Source organism: Bos indicus x Bos taurus, chromosome 11, assembly GCF_003369695.1.
Source record: "Bos indicus x Bos taurus breed Angus x Brahman F1 hybrid chromosome 11, Bos_hybrid_MaternalHap_v2.0, whole genome shotgun sequence".
Lineage (NCBI taxonomy): Eukaryota > Metazoa > Chordata > Mammalia > Artiodactyla > Bovidae > Bos > Bos indicus x Bos taurus.
In genome coordinates this window covers 95,101,443-95,121,905 of record NC_040086.1, presented here as the reverse complement: position 1 = coordinate 95,121,905, position 20,463 = coordinate 95,101,443, and the positions used below count along the sequence as shown (strand labels likewise).

Genomic DNA, 20,463 nt, shown 5'->3' with positions numbered 1-20,463 from the left:
TAAAGACTTCAGCATATCTTTGGTGGCACAATTCAGCCCATAACAAAATATGTCCTTTTCTTGTCTCTGCTTTTATTGTTACCTATGTATGTTTATACATATGCTTCCATAAACATTTATAGAACTAGCCTTATTTACAGATTACCATGTGGATTTTCCCTCCCATAATTGATATAGATATGTATATATTTCATTCATAAGTCTGAATTTGCCGTCTACTTTGTAGTAAACCAGTGAAATTGTGTTCAGTACTTTATATTAAAATTTCAATTATCCATGGTCTATTAATATCACAAACATTGGAGACAATGACAACTGGTTATATCATATGGACTTTGTCTTATAATTTTGCTCTTTTGTATTGCTCTTCTGTAAACGCTTGGTGTCAAGATTGTGTTAGCTTTCTTAAAATGAATGCTGGAAGGGAAGTATATTCAGTGTTACATTTTTTAAGCATTTGCTAAAACTTACTTTTGAAACCAGTGGGCTTCCCTGGTGGCTCAGAGGGTAAAGCGTCTGCCTGCAATGCAGGAGACCTGGGTTCGATCCCTGGGTCAGGAAGATCCCCTGGAGAAGGAAATGGCACCCCACTCCAGTACTCTTGCCTGGAAAATCCCATGGACAGAGAAGCCTGGTAGGCTATAGTCCATGGGATCGCAAAGAGTCGGACACGACTGGGTGACTTCACTTTCGCTTTTGAAACCACCTGAGTCAGGTGTTTCTGCTCCTTCTTCCTTTTCTTGTGCATAATAAATGTATGGCTCAGTGAATTTTCACAGTGTTAACTCCAGGTCAAGAAATAAAATACCTTTAGCATCCCTCTTATTTCCTCCCTTCTTGCTAAAAGTAACTCTCTTGATCAGCGTGTCAGTACCTTAATTCTAGTTTTATCTGTTTTGTGCCTTGCGTATTGGAGTCATATGATAGGTGTTCTTTTGGGTCTGCTTCTTTTCACGCAGCATTATGCTGGATCCATCTATATTATTGCAGGTGGTTGTAGTGTGTTCATTTTCATTATTCTCTAATCTGTCTGTACAGCCAGTCTGTCGTGTATTAGAAGGGCCTTCCTCTCTCTCTGAAAGCACGCAAACCACACACAGGATGTGATTAAGCAAAGACCAGAGATCTGTCTCTCCTTTTAAAAATCCATTAGTTCACCCGTACCTCCAGCTTCAACCCCCAGTTTATTGTAACCTTTTCCCTTTCCATGTTTGTGTTTCCTTTGTCTTACAGAGAGAACTCTGGGTCCCCTTTTCCCTGATAGATTTCTTTTTTCTCTGTAAATTTTATTTATTTGGCTGTGTCGGATCTCAGTGGCAGCACGAGGGACCTTTGCTGCATCACGTGCGGTCTTTTGTTCCGGCCTCCCCGGGTTCTCTGGTTGCAGCACGCGGGCTTAGTTACTTCACAGCCTGTGGGACCTTAGTTCTCTCGTCAAGGATTGAACCATTGTCCTCTGCATTGCAAGGCAGATACTTAACCTCTGGACCACCAGGGAAGTCCCTAGATTTTCTTATTTGATGAATCCCCTGTGTACGACATATCTCTTTCCACCTTTGAACTCTTCCATGTGGAGATGCCCTCCTCACCCTGCTCAGGCTCTCATTCCTCCGGCCAGTCCCCCCTCGCGGTATCGCTCCTCGGTGCTCCCAGTCTCCACCATCCCATGCAGGCCGGCCCTTAGGATGGATGTGGATAGTCTCACAGTCTGTGCTCTGATACCCAGCAGGCCACCCTCTGTGTGGTCATCTGCTGTCCTCTGCCCTACCTCGGGCTGTAGGACTGGACCATCTGGGAATGGGTGAGGGCCTCTCTAGATTCTTAAGTTTCACTTTAATGTTTCTGGCTGTGGGGTTTTTTCTTTCTTTCTTTCTTTTTTCCTTTAACATTCTTCACATCCTTTTAGTTTGAGGTCTTATATTTTCTCTAATTCTGGAAAGTTTATAGAAGTTTATCTCTGCAAGTATTTCATCACCTTCATATACTTTTTTCTCTTCTATATATTCTGTGATATGGATGTTGATTCCTTCATTTCTCTATTCCTTATCTCTTCAATTTTCTTTTGTGTATGTTATCTCTTTCTGATGTCTTCTAGCAGAGTAGAAGACATGGTGGTATCTTAGCTTATTAATTTAAATGTTTTATTTTAGCTTATTAATTTGTTCAGCTGTATCCTTGCTGCTCTTCAATCTATTAAGTGCATTTCCTTGGTTATATTTTTCATACACAGTATTTTTATTTGCTTAATTGTGATATTTTCTTCTTGCTTTGTATCTAATATCCTTTCATATTGAATTTATTTTGAAGTTTTACTTTCTGATTTTCTCTTGTGAACTCCTGTGTCCTGGGGATATAGACACCTTAGCTCATGAACTCTGTGAGGAGGGGTGGAGAAAGTCTAATTTGCGCCTCATTTGTGCATCATTTTCTGGGTTTAAAGAGTGAAGCCAGGGTCGAGGAGTCGCTTGGGGGAGATGACTTACCAAGGGTCACTATAGTGTGGAATCCCTTCCCAGACTCTGCACTCTTCCGGGTCTATTTCCCTTTGTTAAGACCACCTAGGGCACGGAGTGTAGAAAGAGGTGGTGGGAAGAGGAAACTTGTGACCATGTAGGGACCACCCAGTGAGGTCCACAAGGTTCTAAAGTACTTTTCCACCAGCTGACTCCACAGCCACCCACATGTTACCCTGCAGCCCCTCGGCAGATCTAGGCTTGCTGACGGTTTTCCTGCCTTGCAGCCACAGTTGTCTGAGCCTGTTGGAGGGAAAAATATTTGCCAAAATAACTGTACCACACCCTAACTCCCATCTCTGGTGTTGGGTCCTTGTCTTCCCTGCCTATTTTTTCAGTCTGTACTGGGACCAAATTTCCCTTTGTTGTCCCAGGGATTTCTGTGTGTGAACACAAATGATTTTTTTTTTTTTCCTTTAAAATAGGTTCATGCAATATATATGATCTAGCAACTTGCTGTTTTTAAAATGGCTTACATGATTGATTACACAGGAAAATAGCTTGGATTCAAGGGTAAATAGCTTTAAAATATATGTATGTATAAGTGTATGAGTATGTGTGTGTGTCTGGTTTTATATCCCTTTTATAATGAACTATATATAAATTATTGCCTTATCATCTTAAGTATAATTGTAAGTTAGTGATAGGGTATAGAGTGTAGTCATTCATGTTCTGTGACGCACTTAGCCATTTCCCTCTTTTTTTTTTTTTAAGTTTCTTAATAGCTTTTAAATATTATGATACTGAGATAAACCCATTATAGACAAAGGGTTTTCCATTTGTATTAATAGGATTTTTTTCCAGGATGGATTACAGAATGGATCAAATAGATAAATAGGTTAAAGGATTTTTTTATTCTTAACCATGTAGAGGAGTGCCTGAAACATGTTAGGCATTCAAATAATGTTTATTGGATGGAACAATATTATAAAAACTGCTTTTTAATATGGATGTACCAATTTTGATCCCCATACATAAGATGACATTTTCTGTTCTGCACCATCCTATAATTTTTGGATGATTTGATTGTAATCAGAAGATGTCTCTATCTTTTAAAAAAACTGCTATCAGATAATGTATGTAAGGTCTGTTTCTTTTTTATTTTTGCCTGCTCAATAAATGGACACATGTTTTCTTGCAGAACTGAATTTGCTCTTAAAGAAATCATGTCCTCTGGAGGTGCTGAAGATGACATCCCACAGGGAGAGAGGAAAACAGTGACAGATTTTTGTTACCTTCTGGATAAATCTAAGCAACTGTTCAATGGGTTAAGGTCAGTGGACTCTTGATGCCTTAAAACTTTTATCTAGTTCTGTATCTTTTTTTCCCCATGGCTGATGTGTGGTAAGTTTCTGAAAATTATGGATAAAATGTTATATAAATATCTGTTCTAGAAATGATGATGTTTTTGGTGGTGGTTGTTTCTCAAATGAAAAAACAATAGGAGAAGAGTATATCTTATATTGTTTTACTCAAATTGAGTGAGCTGTTTTTTAAGATGGTTTTGTGTGCATTACTCCACATCATACCTGTTTTACATCTGATTTTACACTTTGTGATATCTAAGGAGCCTGGGATGCATGTACAAGTGAACCTGGGGCCTCTCTTTTGTTACCTCTTTTTTGTGTACTTGGTTATTTGCTTACTTGTTTTATCCTTTCTTTTTCTTAGGATAAAGTATCTAAAGTAATGATGACTAAAGTAATGATGGAGTTTTTCAAGACAGTGTCTTTCTTTAGTTGTGCATACCCTGACTAGTAGCAGAAGCTATATGCATTTTTGTCAAAATGCGACTTTAATTGTGTATTCTTGAGGGTGGCAGGTAAATAATTTTGTACCATTTTGTATTATTTAAATTGTTTAGCCATATTTTCAGTTCATGAGATTCTTAAGATACTGATTTACTTCAGACTTAAAGCTTCATTCTATAGGTAAAATACTAAGGATAAATAGTTGTGGGGTTTTTTGGGAAACTTTATATGGGAGTGAATAATTTTAAAGATAGTGAGTTATTTTTAATTATTTTTTGTTGAAGTATAGTTGATTTACAGTGTTGTATTTAGTGAGGTATTTTTAATTTGCAGTTTATTTCTGAATAAAATTGCAGTCTTTTCACATAGTTTATCATTGTTTTCTGCTATTTGGAATTGTACTGGAGGAGTTTATTTTAAAGAATTTATCTTTAAAAAACATTTATGGTCAAAAAGATAATACAGGGTCATCTAATCAGTCCTCCATGACCACTCTGTCTAAAGCTCTGCTTTCAACTGCCCTCTCATCTCTGTATTCATTTAATCTTCTACATAAAAGTCACCACTACCTCAAGTTATCTTATTTATTGCTTATGAGTTTTTTTTACGCTAAAATGAAATGTCCCTAGGACACTGTGTGTCACTGTTCTCTACTACCTAAGCCAGGGTTTTGCCCATTACAGGTGTTTCACAAATATTTGTTAAATGAAGGATTCCAAAGACAGTGTTCTTAACTCCTACACTCTGCTGCTTCCTTTTTGTGCTGCAGAAGAGGTCCTTGGGATCAGCTTTTTCTTTTGCTTTATAGATTAATTATATCTTTTTAAATAATTATTTTCTTTCACTACTATAATTCAAAAAACAACCCCTGTAGGCCCAGGTTTTAAGTCTTTTTTTTTTCTTAGAATGTTGTAGAACTTTAAATTGCATAAAGTTTTTTTTCTTTGTTCCACTTCATTATCCAGGTATATCTTGTTTTTCCAACATTTACGTAGCCTCCAGTATGTACCATATTCTATATTAGGTATAGATAATTTGAAAATAAAACTGACAGTCCCTGCCCTCAAATAATCTGTGAGGAAATTATAAAAATACAAAATAGAAAAAAAAAACAAAAAACAACCAACCCTTCAAGCCCATGGCCACATTCTACTCAATGCTAGCCTCAGATTTAACCTATCTGTTAAGCAAATTTCCTGCATATCTCCATGTTCTTGTTTCTTAAGGCAGTAAGAAAACTTAAAGCATTGGTAGCTTTAAGGAATAAGAAAGCATTTAAAAATTTGCATGAAAATCCCTACCGTAACTTCTGACATGTGCCTCTCAAACTCCTTATTCTCAACTCTTAAAACATTATCATTTTTACAATAACTGTGACACCTTCGTTTATGTAGTAACATGTACCAGTACTGTGTTCCTTTTATTAGACATTAATATACCCTTGTACAGATTTGTTTATCCAGTCATGAGTTGTTGAACATTTATTTTGTACTTTGTGTCTGTTATGAGTAATACCACATGAACATTTGAGTACAAGGTTTTGTGTGGACATGTGTTTTCAGTTCTCTTGAATACATATACCTCAGAGTGAAAATGCTGGCTCATATGGTACACTAACCTTTAGAGAAACTTGTAGACTGTTTTTCAAGGAGGCTGTACCACCAGCAATGTATGGGGTTCCAATTTCTCCACATCCTCCAACACTTGTTTTTGTCTGTCTTTATGATGATAGCCATCCTAGTGTGTATGAAGTGGTATCTCCTTATGGGTTTGTTTTGCATGCTAAGGACTAACGATATGAGCATCTTGTCATGTGCTTATTAGGCATTTTTATGTCTTCTTTGGAGAAAATGTTTAGTCTAATCCTATGATCATTTTTCAAATAGATTTATCTTTTTATTTTTAAATTGTAGTCATTTTCTATATATTGTGCATACAGCTCCCTTGTGATGTGTAATGATTTGCAGATATATGTTTTCCCATTCTGTGGTTATCTCATCAATTTCTTAATGGTATCCTTTGAAGCCCAAATGCTTTCATTTTAATAAAGTCCAACTTGTCATTCTCTTTCATCACTTGTACTTTTGGTGTCACAGCTAAGAAATCATTGCCTAACCTGAGGTCACTGAAATGTTTTATTCTAATAGTTTTGTGGTTTTAGCTCTTACACTTTGATATGTGAACCATTCTGTGTTAGCTTTTGTATATGATATGAGATCGTAGGCATTTCTTTGTGAGAAAACATATTTTTATGGTTGATTGTATTTCTTTCATTTTTTTTTCTTTGTTCCTTGTTTCTCATTACCTGTTCATACTTGTAATGCTTAGATTGAATTTCCAATTTAAATCCTCTAGAACCTCTACCCTCTTTTGATTTTCATCTCTATTTGTTTTCTCAGCATTTTTAGAAAATGTCTTCAATTTTCCCGTAATACGCCCAGCACATTCAACTTGTCATTTCGTATCAGTGGTTTTTGTTAGACTGCTTTTAAAAAAACCAGATATTGTGTATTTGATCCAAAGTTTACTAACTTTTCTACCTATATATGCAAATAAGACAGACACTAAAAATTTTGATGTGTTTGTGAACGGAAATTGTTTTTTTAGTATATCTGAGAAGCATATTAAATTTAGCAGTGGCATTTCTCTTCTTAGAATTATTTTCCTAATCTGATTCTGAATCATAAATGAATCATAAAGTTCAAGTGTCTCCTGCTGGAGACTCTGCTGCACTCAGTCACCCTGTGGCTGCCGAAATAGTAATGACAGAACACATATCCATACAGCACTCTACAGTTTATAAATCTCTTTCAGCTGCATCTTTGTCCTTTGGCCACATACCAAAAATATGTTGCCTAGAAATGAATTGTTTTATTTCACCTTCTTTTTCAATGTTTTGCTTATGTAAATATATTTTACCAGCTCAAATCTGTTACCATTTTTATTTTTTGTTTGTTTGTTTGTTTTGACTGCACCTTACAGCTTTTAGGACCTTAGTTCCCTAGTCACGGCTTGAACCCCAGCCTGTGGCATTGATAGCACTGAGTCTTAACCCCTAGACTGTCAGGGAGTTCCCTCATTTTGATTTTTTTAAAGTGCCGTTTTAACTATAACACGGGTTTTATTTATTTTTAAACTAACTGCAGAGTGAACTTGTATCTGTGGAAATAGGAGGAAACCTTAATACATGGAAAAATTGTGTGAGATCTAATCTTTAGGGCTGTTTATTCACTGTCAGAGAAATTTATTATAATGCTTAGGATACCTTTTTCAATTTAGTTCTTGTGTTAGGGGGAGAACACACTGAAACTGCCCACCCTGGCTAGGCACCATAGTAACCATTTACATGAGTTACTTAATGACAGGAGGTCCCAGTAAGGAACATGATCTAATAACCCACCACCAACTGGAAGAGTTCAGGAAAGGTCAAAAGGGGGACACCACATGTCCTACCACCTCCCAGAATCCTTCTTGCTGACATCCATCTTGGCTGAGCAATCCAGGAGGGACTCTGAGTCAGAATGATTGGTCAAAGACAACCCAGAAATTAATCCTGTCACCATAAAACTGGAGACTGCAAGCCACGTGGCAGAGCAGTGCAGTCCTCCTGGGTTCCCTTACCCAATAAGAGTCTCTTGCTTTCTCAACACGTGTGTCTCCTCAGACAATTCATTTCCAGTGTTAGACAAGAGCCCCCTTTTGGGCCCTGGAAGGGGTCCCCCTTCCTGCAACACCTGAGCACTTAAAACAATATTGAATTCAGGGATTTATCTTTTCATACAACTCAATATCAAAAAAACCAACAATCCGATTAGAAAATGATCAGAGGATCTGACTTGTTCTTTTTCCAAAAAAACACATACAGATGGCCAACAGATACATGAAAAGGCTCTGAACATTGTTAATCATCAGGAAGATGCAAATCAAAACCACATGGGATACCACCTCACACCTGTAAGAATGGCTTACAAAAAGACAAAAAATAACACGTTAGTGAGAATGTGGAGAAAGGGAGCCCTTGTACACTGTTGCTGGGAGTATAAATTGATGCAGTCACCATAGAAAACAGTGTAGAGGTTCCTTGAAAAGTAAAACTACCACAGCATCCAACAATTCTCCTTCTAGACATTTATGCAAAGAGAATGAAAACACTAACTTGAAAAATTATATACACCCGCATGTTCATTCAAACATTATTTATAATAGCCAAGTTATGGAAATAATGTATCCATTAACAGATGAATGGGTAAATAAATTGTAGAATATATATGTGTGTGTGAATATTCTTCAAGCATTAAAAATTAAGGAAACATTGGAATTTATGATAACCTGGATAGACCTTGAGGGCATTATGCTTAAGTGAAGTAAGTCACACAAAGAAAGACAAATACCATACGATCTCACTTTAGAATCTAAAAACAACAACAGCAAAAACCAGGACAAAAAGCCAAAGAAACAACTGAGCTCATGGGTAGGAGGACAGACAGTGATTGCCAGAGACAGGAGATGGGGGCATGCATACAGTGGGGAAAGGAGGTCGAAAAGTACAAACTTTCAGCTATATTTATACATAAATATGTCATAGGGATGTAATGTACAGCATGGAGACTATAGTTAATGGTTTTGTTGTTTAGTTGCTAAGCTTTCTGACTCTTTGCAACCCCGTGGACTGTAGCACACCAGGCTTCCCTGCCCTTCACTATCTCCAGGAGTTTGCTCAAACTCGTGTCCATTAAGTCGGTGATGCTAGCCAAATACCTCCTCCTCTGTTTGCCCGCTTCTCCTCTTGCCCTCCAGTCTTTCCTAGCATCAAGGTCATTTCCAATGAGTTGGCTCTTAGTTGGTGATACTGTGTTGAATATTTGAAGGTTGTTAAAATGGTCGATCTTAAAGCTTCTCATCACAAGGAAAACAATTTTGTAGCTGTTAAGGTAATGGATGTTATTATTGTGACTTACTGTGATCATTTCATGGTATCATTTTGACTGAGAAAAGTGGGTAAGCAAATTCACCAGGGATTTATTTGCAGTGTTTTGTGTGAAGGGTTCCCTCCATTTTAAACAAGCCTTAATTATTTCTACAAAAACTATATCTTGGATGAGTAACATAGATATATTCTCTTTGTGCTCCTGGGGTTCTGTTGAGAGGGATGTGGCTAGTGGCAGTGCAGGCCTGCAGTTTACTGGAAGATTAATATTCTTTTCAATTTGAAAGAACTTTCATTTCACACACACAGAATAATATAGAACTATTTTTAATTTATTTTTTAATTTATTTGCTGCACATAGGATCCTTAGTTGCATTTGGGATCTAGTTCCCTGACCAGAGATCGAAGCTGGGCCCCCCTACATTGAGACTGTGGCATCTTAGCCACTGGACCACCAGGGAATTCCCTAGAACTATTAAAAAGATGTTGGTGGAGATAAAAAGGAAAAGTTGACCACACTATATGGTTAAATTTAAAAAAGCAAATTGTGAAAATAGTATGTTTTACATACTATCTTGTTTTATCAGAAATTCTCTGTCAATATTACATTCTGTAAGTCATACTAACTCTTAGTGGGGACTCTCTGCTCTCAGCTTTTGGTCTCTTTTCTAGGGTACTGATTTTCTCACGGTGTCTGGTGCGTGTGAGTGTGTGTGTTTCCTGTGCTTGCTTGTGTAAATGCAAGTGTTCTGTTTGGTGTTCGGCTTCAGTTGAAGCGACTGGGAGGTCTCTCCTGATCAGCTCTGTAGGTCTGTGCTGGCTGCCCGTGGTGGTGGCGTGGAGGACTGTGTGGCGTTCTTCCCCACACTAGTCTCCAGAGAAGCTCTTTGATTTATGGAAATTAAATGTTTCTGCTTTCAAGTGTTGATGTAGTTTTTGTGCATTTCTTTTGAAATAGAAGAGATTCTTTGGGAATAATTAAAAGAAAGTTTCTTTTTTTGCCCCTGCCCCCCATATTTGTGTTGGTCTGAATAGAAAACAGGATCACAGTGCTTACAGACAACAAGAAATGTATTGGTAGTGGTTCTGTACCAGCTTTGGAACTTGGGAAAAAGCAGTGAGGTGGAGGCTAGTCGAAATAGCATCAGCTTTACCATGGCACCTGTGATCGCCCCCCCACCCCATCACTGTTAGTGCCTGTCTTTTGGTTAACTTTCCTTTGTGTGTTTTCTTTTCTTTCTTGAGTTTGTTTATTGAAGTGTAATACACTTGCAGAAAAGTACATGTATTATAAGTATAATTTTTGCAAACTGAACATTTTCATGGGGCTTGTACTTGCATGATAGAACATATAGCACAGCAGCAACCCCTTTATATTCCTTCCTTTGGGCTTTTTAACTGTATATGAGCAGAGTGAAAAAGTGAATTTTAGTGCATGAAAGGCTAGAGTTTCTATATATTGTCTTATTGGGATACAATAAACTTTCTCTTTACTCTTGAAGGTGTATCTTTCTGCCATGTACATATTAAGCTATTCATCCAAGTTGTCAGAGCCTTTTCATTTTCCCAGCCATGAATATCTTAATGGAGTATTTTTCCTGACTGAAAGTACCTTCTTGTAATATGTACATAGTAAATAATCTCTTCTATCCACTCACTGTGTAAGAAAACACAGTCCAGAGAGTGAGAAATGGATAAAATGAATGGTGTTTTGCTTATAATAGCTTTTGCATGTAGTTACAGTAGTAATGAAGTGAGAATGATGTTAGAAATAGCTTTGAAGACTGTCAGAAAATGATCAAAAGCCTAAGCGCTTGCAGGGTTCTAGTTACCATGGTGACTAAGACTGTCGAAGCAGGATGGAATACTTGGTGGGATTATATAAGGCAGCGTCTTGAGACATGTATTTCAGATATGCAGCTGTGTCTACCAGTAGTGTCCTTGACTTTTGAAACAGCACAGGCCCGCAGTCACTAAGTATTTGTCCCCAGGAGAGCAAATGCCCAAAGCCAAAATAAATGTTGGAAGCTATAAACAAACAAACATACATGCATATGCAAAGAAGTGCACCAAAGTGAAGTGTATTGGTCTTAAATAAAAATTATGGCAGAAATTTGTATTAAACATGCTCCTTAATATTTCCGAATAAAGAAGAAATCATCACCAGTGCTTTCTTCAACAGCCTATTTTTAGGATGCCTTGGTTGCCGTGTAGGTAGGAAAGGATAAGTTCGTGCCCTTTCTCCCCTCTCATGCTCTTTCCTCTCTCTTCCCTCTCTTTTTCTTCCTCTTTCTCCTCCTTCTTCACAATATTAATGCTTTCCTAGAGGCAAATTTCCACGGACAGGCAATAGTAAAGTGCATGTTATTTCAGAAGTAATACCCTAAACTATCTGTACAAGCTTGTGATACCTGCTTTTATTTGGTATGGTTTGCTACCTGGGAACAGTTGCACTTGCAGTTGAGGTAGACGGCCACCAGGGTGCAGTAGATGTTGTCATCCTGTGATCTAGAAGACCATTGACTGACAAAAATTTAATGAGCCACAGATGTGGTTAAAAGTTTTTCTAGTAGCCAGATTTTAAAAATGTAAAACAAAGAAAAAAGCTCAAATTAATTTTAACAGTATATTTTATTTTATTCAGTATATCCAAAATATTTTCTTTCAACATGTAATTGATATAGAAAAAGTATTGAGATCTTTTACATACTCTTTTTTTTATACAGAGTTTTTGAAGTACACTGAATAGTTTATACTTTCACACATTTCAGTTCAAATTAGACATATTTCAAGTACTCAGTAGCCACACGTGGCTATTGGCCCAGGCAAAATTCCTCCCCCTTTTAGCTTCTGTCCTCAGAATGGTCCACTGTGCTTTCTGGTGAATACATGCTGGCTGTTTTGGGGATTTTCTTCTTCACGGTCCATCCTCTGTCCCCATGGTTTCTGGTCTGTCTTCCTGCACAGATGCTGATAGCCTTCAGGTCTTTTGGCTATTGGCAATTTGTTCCCACCCACTCGTATTTTGGGATTTGAAGGCTTCCTTATCACTTATTATATTAGTTTGCTAGGGCTATCATAACAAAATGCCACATACTAGGTAGCTTAAACAACGGAAATTTATTCTCTGACAGCTCTAGAGGCTGGAAATCCAAGATCAACATGTTGGTAGAGTTGGTTCATTCTGAGGCCTCTTCTCCTTGGTTTGCAAATGGCCATTTTCTTGCTCTGGCCTCAAGTGCATCCCGGGTGACTCTCTGTGAGCCCTAATCTCCTGCTTATTAGGACACAACTTGTTGTCAAAACAAGTCAAAATGTTGCTGTCAATGGCATCCCAAGAGTGAGCTCCCAGAGAAGGACTTCACTAATGTAGAATCAAAATCTGGGTTGTTTTTCTCTATGGCAGAAAGGAGAGAGTATTAGATTACAGACTCAAAGGGGTTATGAATTTCAGTCATAGCTCAACAGTTAACTGGCCATGAGTTCCTGGGCAACCCATTTAAGCTCTCTGCTTCTCATTGTAGTATGTATGTGTATTTACATATATTTGCACATATCTGCCTGCAGTGCAGGAGATGGCAGGGACGGGGGAGCCTGGTGGGCTGCCGTCTGTGGGGTCGCACAGAGTCTGACTCGACCGAAGTGACTTAGCAGCAGCAGCAGCAGCCCAGGTTCTGTCCCTGGGTTGGAAAGATCCCCTAGAAAAGGAGATGGCAACCCACTCCAGTACTCTTGCCTGGAGAATTCCATGGACAGAACAGCTTGGAGGGCTACAGTCCATGGGGTCACAAAGAATTGAACATGACTGAAGCGACTAACATTTTGCTGAAGAAGCCATGCATTTTAGGACCAGACTAAAGAAAGAGGAGCTAATGAAAGAGACCGTTAGAACAGAAAGAAGAAAGAATTACAAGATGCTGAAGAAGTGGTGAGCCAATAGGGAACCTCTAGGAAGGTGACCCTCTAAGGAGGACTGATCTGAGGACTAGAAAGTGGCTGTTGGATTAGGTGTCAGTAGGCATCATTGTGGATGAATTCCATGGACAGAGGAGTCTAGTGGGCTACAGTTCATGGGGTTGCGAAGAGTCGGACGTAACTGAAGTGACTTAGCACGCACACATGCTACAGGTATCAGTGATCCTAGCAAATTCACTTTAGTAAAGATGGTTGATTTGTAGAAACTTGTAAGAAAGTTCCTATGATTTGACATCTCAACTTTACATTTGAATCATCTCTCAGAAGTAGGTTTAATCATCCCCACTACATTTCTTCTCATGTTCTCCCAACTTTTTGTTGATAGAATTGAGGATTTTAAAAGAGAGTGAGATTAGTGTCATACTTTCAGTTTCCTCTCAAGACTTGTGAAAAGAATATGACCAGCCAATTTATAACATAGGTGCTTTTGCAAAATGTGAAATATAAGGTCATTTAGCTTATGGGCTAATTCACACAGCCCCATTTAATTTAATTCCATGGACCATTAATTTCCCATCTCTACTGACAGTAATAATGACCAAATGATATATTCAGAGTTTAAAACTAGAATCAAGCTCTGAATAGTAGAGGAATTTATCTAAAACTCTTTATAAGGTATATTAGTTAATTTTGTTTAGACTCATCGTATGAGAGTTGTTTGAATATTAGCTTCTATGGTATGTTTCACTAGAAAAAGGGTGACCATAGGACTTGTCCTTTAGGAGGTTTTTTTAAAAAACTTAAACCATATTTTGAAAAAGAAATTGCTGTCTTTATAGCTGATACTTCATATTGGAGTGGTAGATGCTGTAAATTCTTTCAATGAAAATAGTATAGAATCTAGTAAACATTGTTCACAGCTATAAATCAGAAAATACTTGTACATTACAACTTATGTTTGGAACCTTGTTCTAATCTTTTAGACCACTTTTTTGTGCTTTTAGCCTTCATGGAGAAGTCCCTTCCCCTAAAACCATTTCCACTAAACACCTGAAATTATGTAGTCGTGAAATAAAATACTGAGCTCTAATTCTGTTTTCTCCCTTAATATGATGTATTACTTAGGTTTATTAAATCTGTCAGTTTTGAAAATGCAAAAGAACTTGTAGGCAAATGCCTAGTTGAAAGTTTGCCTGGAGACTTTACATGGTATCTCACAAACACTCAAGGGTTGTCAGTTTCCCTGAAGTTAATGTTGTCTAAAGCTTTTATATAAAATACAGTCTTCCTAGCAGTAACTACTTGATAAGAGTCTTAAAGATTCTAGCAGCAATTTCAATTTAAAAATAACTTATTAGCTCTTCCTAATGCAACGTCTCACTAGAGATCCATGGAGATGTAAAAAAGATAAAAACTTGGGATGAATTTAGAAATTATCAGTAGTATCTATAGTTAACCTGTTCTGTAATCTGAAATGAGTTTCTCCTTATCCTAATAGGGTAATGGGAATAAATTTAAAACTGAAGTTACTAGCTCACTCTTGTAGTATCTGAAAAGTTTGGGTAGAAAAACCTTTTGCTTTTTTCCTCATTGTCTTAACATCTGGTGTGTATGTATGTATGTATGTGAAGTCACTCAGTCGTGTCCGACTCTTTGCGATCCCATGGACTGTAGCCTACAACGCTCCTCTGTCCATGGGATTTTCCAGGCAAGAGTACTGGAGTGGGTTGCCATATGCTTCTCCAGGGGATCTTCCCGACCCAGGGATTGAACCCGGGTCTCCCGCATTGTAGGCAGATGTTTTACCATCTGAGCCACCAGGGAACATCTGGTACAGAAATGCAAATCTTCTTTTACTCATTCCACTTACAGAAATTTGCCTATTATTCATATCATATAACTCTTCAAGTTTATTAGTAGGATAATGTTTATTGCAGCATTTTTATGACAGGGAAAAGCTGGAAGCAGTGTAAATGTCCATCAGGAAGAGATTGGTTGAGTAAATTGATTCATTATATACTATATTATACACAGTAAATATTGATATAACTCTATCTGCATTAAAGAAACATGTGATATATTAAATTAAAAAGGCATGTTACAGAATATTATATTTAGTGTGATCCCACTTATGTAAAACAATAGAAAGACTGACATATTTAAATGTATATAGAAAATGCATTTTTAATTGTGGTTATTTCTGGGGACTAGAAGGAAAAAGCAATAAGCTTATTTTTTTATTTCTTGTTTTATACACTGTATAGTATTTTTGTTTTCTAAGAGACTTATTTTCAAAATTGAAATAAAAGAAAAAGATAAAGTCTCTCACAGATTGTTTATAAAAGTCATTCCCTTCCCCTTGTCTATGCCCATGAGTTATCTCCGTCTCACACTGACACTGGGCTGGGCCATGAATTTGCTTTGGCTGATGGGACAGTACAAATATGATGCAGAGACTTGAAAAGAAAATTGCACAACAGAGCCACCCTCTGTTTTGCTACTCTTGGGATCCTTGCAACCACCCTCGTGTAAACAGAGGTAGCCTGTTTTATGATGAGAAACACGTGGCCCGGCACCCTAGCCACCAGCCAGGCTGGACATTCAAGGGAGACCATCCACTACTGGCTGTCCACAGTTGCATGAGTGAGATAAGTGTACCATGCTCTAATCAGTGAGTGATTATTATTCCTTTTTGACATGAAATGCTCTCAAGATTTCGTTGGCTCTATCTGTTTGGTTTAGGTTAGCCTCCATATACCAATAGCTAAACCTACAATATTTTGAGACACTTCCCTCTTTCTCTTGTAGACTCTGTTACAAATACCTTGAGTTTATCAGGCTTCTACAAGACAGCCAAATCCTTTGATTCTTTCTCCACATCTATTTTGTCCCTTTGAAAGAATGTACTTGGGGCCACTTTCATAAATGTTTTCACAAGCTTTCATGAAGAGGTTTTCCCCTAGGGATGAGACTGTCTTAGGTGGCATTTATAGCTATCATTTCTCAGTTGGGTCTTTTACATCTAACACATTAAAAATTGTGCTTTTCAGTATTGAAAGTTCTGGAGTTTGTGGATTTCCTTTTTTCCTTTTCAGCCCTACTTGCAGCTAGTTCTTTAGTGAGTTTATCTTTCTGGTATTTTGTGAAGTGTGTCTAATAGCATACTGTTCCCTGGTGTATTTGTATAAATCCACAAGTTCATTAGTCACGTTATCTACTTTCCAAGTTATTGCAGGCAAATGCATTTTGCCTCTGTGTTATATGTTAGCCTTCAGTAACAGTTTCAATCCCAGTGCCGGTGTCCCATACTATTTCTTAGGGCAATAACTCAGTCCTGGTTCTGGTTTCTTTTTTAGCAGCTTTTCCTAAAGAAGGCTGCTGTAATAACTCCAAAATTTTAGTACCTTACTAGGGATTTCTTTCTGACTCTCATGTTAAGCTACAAGTTGTCTGCAGTTCTGAGGCCCCATTAAATGTGTTTAACTCTGTGTTCCAGGCTGAAGAACAGCCTTATCTTGGTCTTAGTTCAGAGAGAAAAGTAAAAATGCTGAATCATGTAATACTTCTTATATCTTCTTCTCAGACATGTTGTAGATAACATTTCATTGGCCACAGCAAGTTATATAACCAAGCCCAAGGACAAGGATATATAGTTTCACGTTTGGGAGGGGCGGGAGCAGTTGAGAACACCACCACCACCTGCATATCCACTTCTAGATTTCCTCCCTAACGCAGTGTTTTTCCAAGTGCTAAGTTCTTAGCTGAAGACAGACGTGGAAGTTAACAGTATATAAGATCACCCAAGGTCAGGGGAGAGGATCTACAGAGGAGATGAAGAATGAACTGTTAGAGGCAGGAAAGAGAAACAAGAAAGAACGTGTCCTAGACCCCCACAATACAACTGTTTTTGCTCTAAAAATTGTAACTTTTAAAAATAAATAAGCCTGAATTGAAAATGCTTTAAATCGGGCCAGTTTGTATCATCACAAGACTTAATTTCCAAGGAGTATCCGAGTTTTAAAATTAATAGATGTTTACTTGTCATTACAGAGATTTGCCACAATATGGACAGAAGCAGTGGCAGTCCTATTTTGGAAGAACTTTTGATGTTTACACCAAACTCTGGAAATTCCAGCAGCAGCATCGGTAAAGAATTTTTAAAGTTTTTTTTGTTAGTCACAGTTTTGACTGTTACTACCTCAGTGCTTTTTATCTCTTCGTGTATCTCATTTCATCTTTGTTACCAAAAGAAAATAAATTGATTTTTTCCCCCTATTTATTTAAGTTTTTCAAGTGTAATAGTATCTGACTTTTAAAGACAATATCATATTTGAAATGATTCAGATTAAGTAGGTAGGCAGATTCATGATTTCATCCTGAAATAGGTATTGTTTATTGGCCAAAGCTATTGGGGGAGGGGGTTGCTTCTAATTTCCATGAACGTAGCTCAGAGAAGTTTATTTTTGTATTTCAGTATACTCTAAATAGACACTTTATAAATGGTTTTTGAATTTGAGTGCTTATGTTAAAATCTCATGAAAAATTCATGAATTTCAGTTTATGTACTCAAAATTTCATGGTGAATTGCGTGATACTCTATCCTGTGAAATTAACACATTTGGTTATTTTTGAAATTTATAGTCTCTCATTTCTATTTTCTTATCTCCTGTGTAAAACAGACAAGTCTTGGATAATCGGTACGGCTTGAAGCGGTGGCAAATAGGGGAAATTGCTTCTAAGATCGGGCAGCTCTACTACCATTATTAGTAAGTGAGCTGCGAGTGGGGAGATAAAGCGCGCTCCGGATTCAAACACAGCATGCAGGAGTATGCATCAGTGCATATCCAGCAGGAGGGAACGCGGACGAGTTACACTTGAAATTCTAATAGTTCAGATCATCTTGATTAAGACAGCATTTTAAAGTGACCTTCCATAATCAAAGTGACATTATTTGCTTCAAAGGCTCACCTTCCAAACAGTTCATTCGGTCAGATTCATTTGTAAACTTAAAGGAGTATGACCCTTGGTTTTAGATAAGAAAAATACTAAATGAATTTATGGTTCTTAATGGCTTCACTTGAATCTTGATCCTTTCCGGAGACATAACATAACTGGTATGTTTGTTTGAATGAGTGGTTTTCAGGAGGATACTTTAAAACCAATCCTTGTATGCTATGTCTGAAAGGTACATGAAGTCAATAAAGATATTTTGACTACATCTGTATAGTCCCACCCCTGTGTCAATGAAAGAAGAGAGCTCCATTTAGGATCCAGACATCGCGTTATCATTAAGTTGTATCAGGCATTTCATAAAAGGCTTGGACCATTTGTAGTTTAGTTGGCCAGAGAATTCCTTCCTCTTCCTGTCTTTTGGCATGCCACTCAGATTCCCACCATTAAAATCACTTTTCCTGGTAGGATATTTTCTTAAGAAATCCCTTGTAAAACTAGCGATGTTATTGTGTGTAACTATGTGCTGTGCTTAGTCTCTCAGTCATGTCCAACTCTTTGCACCCCCATGGACTATATAGCCTGCCAGGCTCCTCTGTCCATGGTGATTCTCCAGGCAAGACTACTGGAGTGGGTTGCCATGCCCTCCTCTAGGGAATCTCCCAAACCCAGGGATTGAACCCAGGTCTTCCACATTTCAGGTAGATTCTTTACCGTCTGAGCCACCAGGGAGTCCCAAGAATACAGGATTGGGTAGCCTAATGCCTTCTCCAGCAGATCTTCCCAACCCAGGAACTGAACCGGGGTCTTCTGCATTGAAGGTGGATTCTTTACCAGCTGAGCTACCAACTATACTTCAATTAAAAAACAAACAAACTAGAAATGTTGAATAAAAAATCAAACTTATCAGCATCCTATGAAGATTAACACAGATCAGGGTCCATTTGTCAGTCCACTGGTCCCAGGCCTTTAATCCCAGGAAAGATTTAAGTGAGTAGAATGCTGTTTGGAGAAGCCCTTTGAAGAATGAGAATAATGTGTACTTTGGGTTGCTATCAAAAAAGGCTTGGGAGCAGAGGGGAGGTATTTTTTTTTTAATTATAATTATTATTCTTTTCATACATCTTATGGGTAATACGATTATTGCTTTGGTGATTCAAATCTAGTGTAGTCGTTCCCATCCCTTCCAGTAGAGGAAGAGAGGAGTAACAAAACAAGTATTTATCATGGTGAAGAGTCTGAGACACTGTCATACTTAAGTTTTTCTTTCTCTCTCATAGCCTACGCACATCTGAGACCAGCTATCTGAATGAGGCTTTCTCCTTCTATTCTGCAATCAGACAGAGATCTTACTATTCTCAAGTCAATAAAGAGGACAGGTATGCACCTTCTGTTTTAGAAAGAGGAAGATAAAGCACTGAAACTTTTTAGTGTGTGGAAATTAGGCAGAAAAGCATGCATTTGTTTATAACTTTTATTCATTTAATGGGCTTTATTGAATGCCTGCTATATATGAGGCCTTCTTAAGCATATGGAAGTGTGTTACCTAAAAGCAGTAAATATCATGGATGTTGTGAGAGATGTCACAATACCAGGCTAGGGTCAGAGCCCAAAGAAGGGTGGGTTATTTCTTTATCAGAGATTGGGGTCACATGAAGTTTCATAGAAAAGAAACAGCTCCAAAATGAGGCTTAGCGGATACCTTTGTTCTGTAGCCTATATCATCTTAGTCTGTATACGTTCAAAACCTATTGGAAACTGTCACATAGGGACTAAAGAAAAATGTATAATGGTGTTTGATTTTTCTTTTATAAATCCAATACCATTTTACAGTCATGTAGCTTCACTGTTATGGAAAAAAAGTCATGTTAAAGTTATTCATCCCCACTTATTATGTGTCCGGCTTGGGTAGGAGAAGAAAATGAAAAGAAGCTGTACAATCATCTTTTTTAGATGATTACCTTTTCATGGGAGTCTCAGACACATTTGGGGTACAGGTAGATTCAGATGAGGATAGAGTTGTTGAAATCAGGAATCTGCTGGAGAATCTTTGTTGCTAGGATTCAAGAATTGTTGAAAGATCTGAATATTCTCCCTACTCCCAGTAACAGAACTCACAGTCATTATCTAAGTGAAAAGATTATATTCTGTTAGAAAAAGAATAAAATGTAGTTTTGACATTTTTCTAGAGAATACTTTGTGGTTGGCTGTCATAAGCTTTCCAGCTAAATAGCAACATTTTGGGGAAAGCCCCACTCTGGTAAATCCCCTTCATTCCCTTGCAAATCTTGTTCAGACTTGTCTGGAGAAATTTGCTTGAAACAAGGTATGTAGACGCTGAATTCTACATTTTCCCCCCAGGTCTTTTTGGCTTTGCCTTACTTCATGAAGTTGCATCAGTTACTTT

The 20,463-nt window shown here is 37.7% G+C and overlaps 1 protein-coding gene across 3 annotated transcripts in view; it reads left to right on the top strand.

The window, feature by feature from the left end:
- The window catches only part of SCAI (suppressor of cancer cell invasion), a 116,599-nt gene that overhangs the window by 54,946 nt on the left and 41,190 nt on the right, over positions 1–20,463 (top strand). For 2 of the 3 annotated variants that reach the window (XM_027556256.1, XM_027556257.1), the window contains exons 3-6: positions 3,655–3,786; positions 17,157–17,252; positions 17,786–17,872; positions 19,337–19,435. In XM_027556256.1, coding sequence (XP_027412057.1) covers positions 3,655–3,786; positions 17,157–17,252; positions 17,786–17,872; positions 19,337–19,435 — 414 coding nt within the window. Of the gene's footprint in view, positions 1–2,310; positions 3,027–3,654; positions 3,787–17,156; positions 17,253–17,785; positions 17,873–19,336; positions 19,436–20,463 lie in introns of those variants that run through there. The other variant, XM_027556258.1, reaches the window with a different exon arrangement.